The sequence below is a fragment of the Eurosta solidaginis genome, chromosome 2, assembly GCF_040869045.1.
Source record: "Eurosta solidaginis isolate ZX-2024a chromosome 2, ASM4086904v1, whole genome shotgun sequence".
Taxonomy (NCBI): domain Eukaryota; kingdom Metazoa; phylum Arthropoda; class Insecta; order Diptera; family Tephritidae; genus Eurosta; species Eurosta solidaginis.
The window spans coordinates 15,504,791-15,513,780 of record NC_090320.1 but is presented as its reverse complement, the minus strand read 5'-3'; the positions used below and the strand labels follow the sequence as shown (position 1 = coordinate 15,513,780).

The 8,990-nt window shown below is 35.4% G+C and overlaps 1 protein-coding gene and 1 long non-coding RNA gene across 5 annotated transcripts in view; one reads left to right on the top strand and one right to left on the bottom strand.

The window, feature by feature from the left end:
- The first annotated feature begins 406 nt into the window (after positions 1-406).
- The window catches only part of Atg18b (Autophagy-related 18b), a 51,548-nt gene continuing 42,964 nt past the window's right edge, over positions 407-8,990 (top strand). For 2 of the 4 annotated variants that reach the window (XM_067764516.1, XM_067764515.1), the window contains exon 1: positions 407-923. In XM_067764516.1, coding sequence (XP_067620617.1) covers positions 880-923 — 44 coding nt within the window. In that variant the 5' untranslated portion in view covers positions 407-879. Of the gene's footprint in view, positions 924-1,070; positions 1,492-3,999; positions 4,323-8,990 lie in introns of those variants that run through there. The other 2 variants (XM_067764517.1, XM_067764518.1) reach the window with 2 other exon arrangements.
- LOC137241991 (uncharacterized) lies at positions 5,161-6,310 on the bottom strand. Its single transcript, XR_010950044.1, has 2 exons — positions 5,815-6,310; positions 5,161-5,744 (listed from the first exon to the last, which is right to left on the bottom strand). It is a non-coding gene; the product is annotated as an uncharacterized lncRNA (long non-coding RNA).

Genomic DNA, 8,990 nt, shown 5'->3' with positions numbered 1-8,990 from the left:
CATTTGAAAAATTGCATATGTGAAGCGGCTTTAGACACAATTAATTTTATTGCTCAAAAATACGATTCAATTATATTGATAAAAGTATTTGGCATTTCGTCTAAGGCAGATGCATTTTCACCGGGAAGCTTTCCATGGCTGAAATATACTCGATGTATTTTCCAAATCACCGTCGAGGGGTTTAGCGGCACTGCGTGTGCGGCCATGAGCCGCAATGTTGATCATGTCGCGCCGCTCATTGTTCTTAGCTGCATAGTGGAAGTTTGCTTAGTAAGAATGATAAAGTGGCAGCACGACACACAAAGTCGCAGTTGGAAAGTGTGGCGTGCAAGCAAAACGAACACAAGAATAAAACAAACACAATTTTACAAAATAGAAACTGACTTCAAAATAAAACGGAGAATAATCAAATACAGAACGACGTTCAGAAACAAGAGTGAATTTAAACAAATTGGTAACAATTGTACAAACGAAGTAATAAACGGATAAGTGCAATTGGAAACAATTAAGCAATTAGCATTTGTAGTAAAACAACAAAAAAGCACACGCATTCCGAGTAGAAATAAAAAAATTGGAACTTAACAAAAATTGTGTGTGAAGAAGCAGCATCAGAGAATTTTCCAATAGAGTCAATTTTACAGCAAGCGAAGAAGAAGAAATACAACACAAAGTAAATAAAGAAATACAGAAAATTTTAATTGCAGTGATTCAATATCAATTTAAACAAAAAAATACTATACTTTTGTGCGAAAAGCAAAGTGAAAGCGCAATAAAATTTAAGAGAATACATAAAAGTGAAAGCAGAAATCAATAAAAGTGCTGATTATTGCTATTGAAAAATAAACAGCGGACGATCAAGCACGAGAAAAATCATTAATTATGGCTACCTCAGGATATAAATTAAATTTCAATCAGGATTTTACGTAAGTGCAGAAAAAATTGACTCCGAACTAGAATAAGCAAATGCAGTCATGTACAAATAGCTTCACGTATTTACATTCGAATATTATTTTTTTGCTTGTGAAAACCTTGAAAAACGTAAATATGCATAAGTGCGAATAGCAATGTAAACAAGTTGAATAAAAAACAAACGAGTAATCTTCGCATGTACACAGACGTGCACAGAAAGTCTAAGCGGGCCACTAAAGTACTCAAAAGCTCGTAAGCAATGGTGGAGTTTTTGGCAAATTATGAACGTGAGTTATGCCATAGTTGAATCCCACTTTCTCTAAGAGCTGGTGGTTCATTCAATTTCGTAGCCTAAAGATAGATGCGCAGCAAATACTCCGACGTCTATGTAACAGCCATTATCTATTCGATGAGCGGATTTTTCTTGTGGATTTATGATTTATTCCTCCGGTAATTAGCGAGATGAAGATTAATCTACAATCCGCAACACAGAGTTTAGAACGGTCTTGTAAGCTGCAATCAAGCACTCATGTCTCTAAATGGAATAAAATGAACTGCATTTATAGGCATCCTACGCCACTGGTAAGCGTAAGAATTTTTTTTTTTTTTTTTTCAAACAATATAGCGCCATTACTCTTTAGAGTGGGCCACCAGAATGCCATAGAATAACCGCCATGGTACTTACATATTTGTTGCTCAGCTGGTTAGCGACGACTTGATGAAACAAACTAAGTAACAAGTCATTTGTTGTTCTTGAGCACTTCTTTTTTGTTTTGTTTTCTTACGTTGATTTAAAAAAAAAACAAGTTTTAGTCTTGAATGCCTCAAATGCGCCGTGTTTGTGGATCTGTTATTTTTTAGTTCATGCCATTCGTTTTTATTTATGTTTTTTGTTATCTGACTAGTCGTCAACAACAACAACCATTTGTTAGTTCTTTTTGACGTCAAACGCATTTGTACAAATCAACACGCGCCCCTCTATGGGTGCTCATAACATTTCATTAGGATAACACAAATAAACAAAAAAAAATTTCCACTTGGTAAAAATTTTGTTTAGAAAGTTTGCCTGTAAACAATTTAGCTTCTAATTTTAATGTTAAGCAGTGCTTGTCCGCGACGCTTCCCAAGGCAGTTGGTTCTATGTACCGGAGCGACTCGGGATTTTTCCCGGCCAAGGACTGTCATTTTAGTGTACACTGCTACAACAACAACAACCACCACTTTCGTTTGTCCCATATAAATGAAATGGTGAGTTTTTGATTTTTGTTGGAACAGTATGCACGAAGCTTTTCGAAAAAATCTTAAAAGGGAAAATGTTTTTTTAAATCCAGAGAATTTTTGAGTCCCACCAATTAGCTTTTGTTGCCGGACGGTCAACCGTCGTGAATCTCTATATGGGCCTTCAAGGATGGATTTCAGGTTTATGTCATATATACCCATTACTGAAAGATTTGTCATCAAGTCGCTCACCAGATTAAACTTGAGTATACAGGGGAAGTATGTTTTAATGTTGGTTGAAATCTTAATTGACGAATAAAGTCCTGTGTGTCGAAATCGAATAATGTAAATCTCACTCGTTTAGCGAGGCACTTCAGCAGTGCTTTAAGGGTGTATTCTGTCCTGTATAGTCCTCTCCTGTTTGCTCTTTTTAACAATGATATAGGTTCGTACTTCAAGCATGCTAGTTTTCCTCTCTATTCTTATTATTATTTATTTATTACGGCCAGAAGCCTAATTCGTAAATTGGAAAATATTATAGTGTTTTATCTTATAGCTAAGGTTTTACGATATTCATATAATTTTGTTTTAAAGACTGCTATTTGGTTGCAACTTTTTATATCCATAGGCAGATCATTGTAACTTTTCAGACCCTTGTAGAAAATATTCTGTTGATCAATTTCAGTTCTAAAAAACGGCAATTTGAAATTATGTTTGTTCCTCGTATTTATGTTGTGAGTTTGCTCAACTAATGCTATTTTTGCTTAGATTATGGAGGGAACACTTCTCTGTTCTCCTAAATGGAGGCAGCAATTCACCGCGCAGAGATGAAGAACCCGATCCCGCAATCGATGATGATGGAATATATGTCCCCCCGCCCGATTATGGCGAAGTTAGAATAGCAATAACCAGATTGCAAAGGGGGGATACTGCAAAATGCACCAACTATCGTGGAATCAGCCTTCTCAATATCGCATATAAGGTCCTTTCAAGTGTATTGTGCGAAAGATTGAAGCCCACCGTGAACCGGCTGATTGGACTTTATCAGTGCGGCTTCAGACCTGGTAAATCTACCATCGACCAGATTTTCACAATGCGCCAAATCTTGAAAAAAAACCGTGAAAAAAGAATCGACACACATCTCTTCGTCGACTTTAATGCCGCCTTCGACAGCACGAAAAGGAGCTGCCTATATGCCGCTATGTCTGAATTTGGTTTCCCCGCAAAACTTATACGGCTGTGCAAAATGACGTTGAGCAACCCCATCAGCTCAGTCAGAATTGGGAAGGACCTCTCCGAGCCGTTCGAAACTAAACGAGGTTTCAGACAGGGTGACCCCCTATCGTGCGATTTCTTTAATTTGATGCTGGAGAAAATTATACTAGCTGCAGAACTTAACCGCACTGGAACAATATACTATAAAAACGTGCAATTACTGGCATATGCTGATGACATTGATATCATCATCCAAACTGGAAAAAGAAGCGGTAAAGATGGGTTTGATGGTGAATGAGGAGAAAACGAAGTACCTGCTGTTATCGAGCAAAGAGTCAGCGCATATGCGCCTTGGCAACCACGCTACTGTTGGCAGCCATAATTTCGAAATAGTAAAAGGCTTCGTTTATTTGGGAACCAGCATCAACACTAGCAACAACATCAGCACTGAAATCCAGCGAAGAATCAATCTTGCCAATAAATGCTACTTTGGACTAGGTAGGCAACTGAAAAGTAAAGTCCTCTCTCGGCGAACGAAAATCATACTCCACAAGTCACTTATCGTACCCGTCCTGCTATATGGGGCAGAAGCATGGACATGACAACAGCAGATGAAGCGGCTTTGGGAGTGTTCGAGAGAAAAGTTCTTCGAAAGATTTATGGACCTCTACGCGTTGGCGATGGCGAGTACCGAAGAACATTTAATGATGAGCTGTACGAGCTATACGCAGACATCAACATAGTCTGCCTAGGCCATGTTATGCGAATGAAAGATGATGCTCCGGCCAAGAAAGTGTTTCTATCGGAACCCGCCTATGGAAGCAGAGGTAGAGGGCGGCCCCATTCCGTTGAAAGGATCAGGTGGAAAACGATTTAAACTCCCTTGGTGTGACCAATTGGCGCCGGTTGGCGTAGCGAAGGAGCGACTGCCGCGCCTTGTTGGACGGCCATAACTGTTTAGACGGTTAAGCGCAAATTAAGTAAGTAAGTAGGCACCAATAGGTATGAAAACTACCCTGTACTAAAGCACTCATCAACAGCTTCAATTTGATACCCACAATGTAAAAACATTGTCTACGCGTTCACGGGCCCACGTTTGGCCTATATCTCCAGACCCTAGTCAACCAGGGGTATGAAAATTATCCTGTACTATAGCACTCATCAACAGCTTTCATTTGATATCCATATTGTATAAGCACCTTCTAGGGGTACCCGGGTCCACATTTTGATCTCAACACCCTAGGCACATAGCGAAAAAAAGGTAGACGTTGGCCGATTCTCAGACCTACCCAATATGCTCACAAAATTTCATGAGAATCGGTTCAGCCGTTTCGGAGGAGTTAAGCCTCTAACACCGTGACACAAGAATTTTATATATTAGATTTTGTACTTTTTTGAATTGTATAATACAATTTTTCAATTGTATAATTTATATGATCTTCAAATGTGAGTTTATTATCAATTGTTATTCCTAAGTATTTTATACTGTTAACTCTTTGTATGATTTCATCATTTATTTTTAGCTCGGCTATATCATCCTCATTGATATTCCTCCTTGTTATTATCATATATTTAGTTTCAGTCTATTACCACACAACCATTTATACAAGTTATTTAGTTCATGTTGCACTTTGGCAATTGCAATATTAATATTATTTTCACCGATCATAATTAATGCGTCATCCGCAAAAAGTCTAATTTGACAACCTTCGGTGCTGATGATATTGAGCTTTTGTCTAAAATTAATAGTTCATTAGATTCTTCCCTTCTGCAAACGAAGCGTTGTTGATTTAGGGGTTGATTTTTACACAATTGTGATTAAATTAAATATCAGAAAAGTTGTATTTATTTTTATTACGCTCGAAACTAGATTATGCTTCCATAATTTGGAATCATATATACAGACTACAGAGGATTTAAAGAAAGTATATCTTGTTTGGTCTAAGCATGCAACTCATTGATAACCCAATTCCATCCTACCTCGCACGATGAATGCTTATCTGCAATCACCCGACTGTATTGACCCTGCTTCAAAGAATGTAATTTAATGCCTAGAAGATGCCTTCACTCCTTTTAACCTTTTCTTGTAGAGCCACTTATTATTTAATCAAATTTTGCGCGGCCTCTCGAATAAGCACTCAAAGAGGCTTAATATTGATTTCTCCATGTCGTGATATGCTTTCAAGTAGTCCATTCGAATCGTTCGTTGTTGTTGTTGTAGCGATAGAGACACTACAAGAATGTTTTGGGGAGTGCTATGCCAGCGAGGCGCTACTGCATATTTTTAACCAATTGTCGAAAACTCGTCTGACATTCAGTTAAAGCTTGTCATTATGCATCCTACGCTTGTGCAGAAGTTCGTACGACAATTCATTTTAATGTAATGGGCGTCATAAAACAATCTAAAAAAATAAAAGAATTATTCAAATACAGACAGCAAACAATTGTATAAACAAAAATCGTCAAACATACAATGCGAATTCACCTAGCGCGCAAGCTATCAACTTTCTAAGACGAATGCACCTGTCTTAAATTGCGGGTTTACGTGCATTGTACCTTTTATGTTTTATTCATTTATTTTAATTTTATTTAAAGCATTTTCATAAATGCTATTGCTTATCACTTGATGACGTTGGTTAAGGTCTTTCCATTGACTGAGGTGGGTGAATCTTTCGTTTTCAATCATTAAATTAACTGACCTAAAATATTCCTTTATTGGTCTTATATATGTATATACACATAACGTGTTAAAGACTAGTTTATGCAACAGTTCCTTTGGTGTAACCTGTAGACACTTGGCTTAACATTTTCAACTTTCAGGTATTGTCGGTTCTAGTGCTATTGTTTATATTTGCTATTCTTAATAATTTTTTTATTTTCCTAAAACAAGCAATCCGAATGATCATATATGTACATCTACGAGTATAACTATACAAATCTTAATAATTAACTCATTCATAATGTACAAAGTCGTATATAATTTCCGCAATGATGAGTTATGTATGATTTCCTAGTTTAATGACACGTGATTTAGATTGCCTCAATTTGTTATCGTCTGAAATTTCAAATCACCTCCTAATGGCAAGTTATCTCTTTGGTATTATTATTTAAATTTCAGTTTTAATACAATTAATTTATTTAAATATAAATATTTATTTTTTACTCTACTCTACAAACTTGTTGACTTATTTATATTAATCGTAATTGGACTGGGTTAGTTCATGGCTAACAATTTTTGCTTTATGACTTAAATCAACACGTGTATCTGAAAACCGGAGAAATATAGATCACTGATATGCAGAAACTTATCGTTTTTGATCTTTGGATTATTGTATTATTAATTAATAATATTATTAATGTAGGAGATACATTGGCCTTCAGCTAATAGGTTAAGAAGTACTATGAAAAGAGCTAAAATTTTCTCGTATCAGTGGTCGCGGTAAAGGTTTTTTTCTAAAGGGGGTGCGACCTCGACAATTGTTTGTCAAATACTCCAAATGTGTTTCTGCTATGAAAAGCTTCTCATCTAAAATTCATCTGGATCCGTATCGGCCTAGCAATTTAATTTATCAACGTTACTCGGTTAAAAAGTTGATCCTAAATATTTCGGTTTAGCCAATTATTCAAACTTTTTTCACTTAATTTAAAACCGCGCAATTTACTGTTTTTACGTAAACGTAAATTTTTAACTTAATTGAAAGCAATATTTAAAAATATTAACTTAAAGACATTCTAGTTTTAAAACAAAACCAAGAAGTTTAAAAAATCTAATAATAGAAATCAAAGCGAATCCATACCAGGCGGTGGCATAGCGAATTCAACCAATTAGCCGTGCAGAAGAATGTCAAGTCAAAAGAAAAATTTAATGGATTTCGATTAACTGACTACAGTACAAGGCACTGTATGGAAAATAACCAACAAAAAGCAATCTTCTGTTGGGATAACAACACCTCGTACTGAATTCGCCTTGAATAGAAATTTATATACATTTCTGGTTTTAATACAAATCCCAAAAGTTAAAGCTTGGTGCTGAAAATCTAAAAACAAAAAACATTCACTGGTTAATTTTAGATCAAAGCAAGACCAGTTCATAAAATTAACATGCCAACAACAAAGCGTAGCTTTGGTACAAGCAAACATGCAAAAAAAGGCAATGGGGGCACCTTGCATAAAAACAACGGCTTGGCTTTGGCTCAATGTCTTTGTCAACAGTTAAATTATCGCAGGAATTTGGGTTCGAATACCACTCCCGGGTATAAAAGGGATTTACACACTGCTACAACAACAACAAGGGATTTACAAGGTATAATCGAAACAGCTGTCGCCTTGTCCGTCCTGATGTCATGTTGTTTAAATTTTTCCAAAATTATTAAACAAAAAATTTCATTTGAGGAAAGTGCTGCAAGTCAACATTTTGTTCTGATATGTTTTGTTAAACAGATTGATAGCTCAATATGTAGAGCACACCACCCTGATTCAGACAACGTCGACCTAGAACTTAACGACGGATCGCACATTCACGAGAACTGGTATATCCTACATTTTAAATTAATTTTGGTTTCGTCATATATATGTATATGTATGCAGTGCAAAATTCAGATTAAGACTCAAGCTTTTAAACCTGCTTCTAGGAATATGTCGTTCACAGATGAGTTGAAATATTTTCACGTACTAATTATGCTTGCATACATTTCTTACATAAATTTGGAAGACTTACATATATTTGTATTATTAAAAAACAACATACTAAGTACTCGAAATTATCGGCTTCAAGTCTCAAGTCTCATTGCAGCCGATATAAAGCTGTAGAAAACTAAGTAACAATATAGAACAACAAGCACGAGTCTAAGCTTTGAGCTACATACATACATACATCTATACTATAAATTTCAATGAATGTATGTGGAAAAATAAATACACAGAACATAGAAAATGCGATTGATTTTTCGCCGTAGACATATATATATATATATATATATATATATATATATATATATATATATATATATATATATCCAATTTCACACAAAAGCTTAATGGGATCAGAATTATATATGTTAAATGAAATAATTAATTTTTCCTTTTCACACAGTGCCACTCCATTAACGCACATCGGTAAGCAGCCCCAAGAAAATATTAGTTATTTTACGAAACCTTTATTTAATCGGAAGCAACCGTTTCTATTCAATAAGGCAATAACGAAATAAATAAAAATTTATATTTTGATTGTAAGATTGAGTTCACTAAGGGCTTTAATTTAGAAGACTTGGCTAATTAATCCATTAACTTGCCTTAGAAAGTTTTCATGGAAAAAACTTCCATGGCGAAAAATAAATCCAATTTTGAAAATTTTGTTTAGTGTATGTACAAACATTCGTACATTTGAAAAAACTATTGTAACGGATTTTATTGCAAATCCTCTTATTTGCAATCCTCTGCTAAGTTCGAATCACTAAACTGTTGAATAAATAACTCCAATATTGAATAACGGAAAAATGGCCTTTATTAAAATACTTCACAATAACACTCAAACTGTGCAACGAATAGCTTAATAACCAAACTGATATCTTAAAGGAAACTGACTTTCAAAATAATAGTGCTATTGCTCGCTAGATATCGTCTTACTCGTAACTGCTTGACAATTCAAA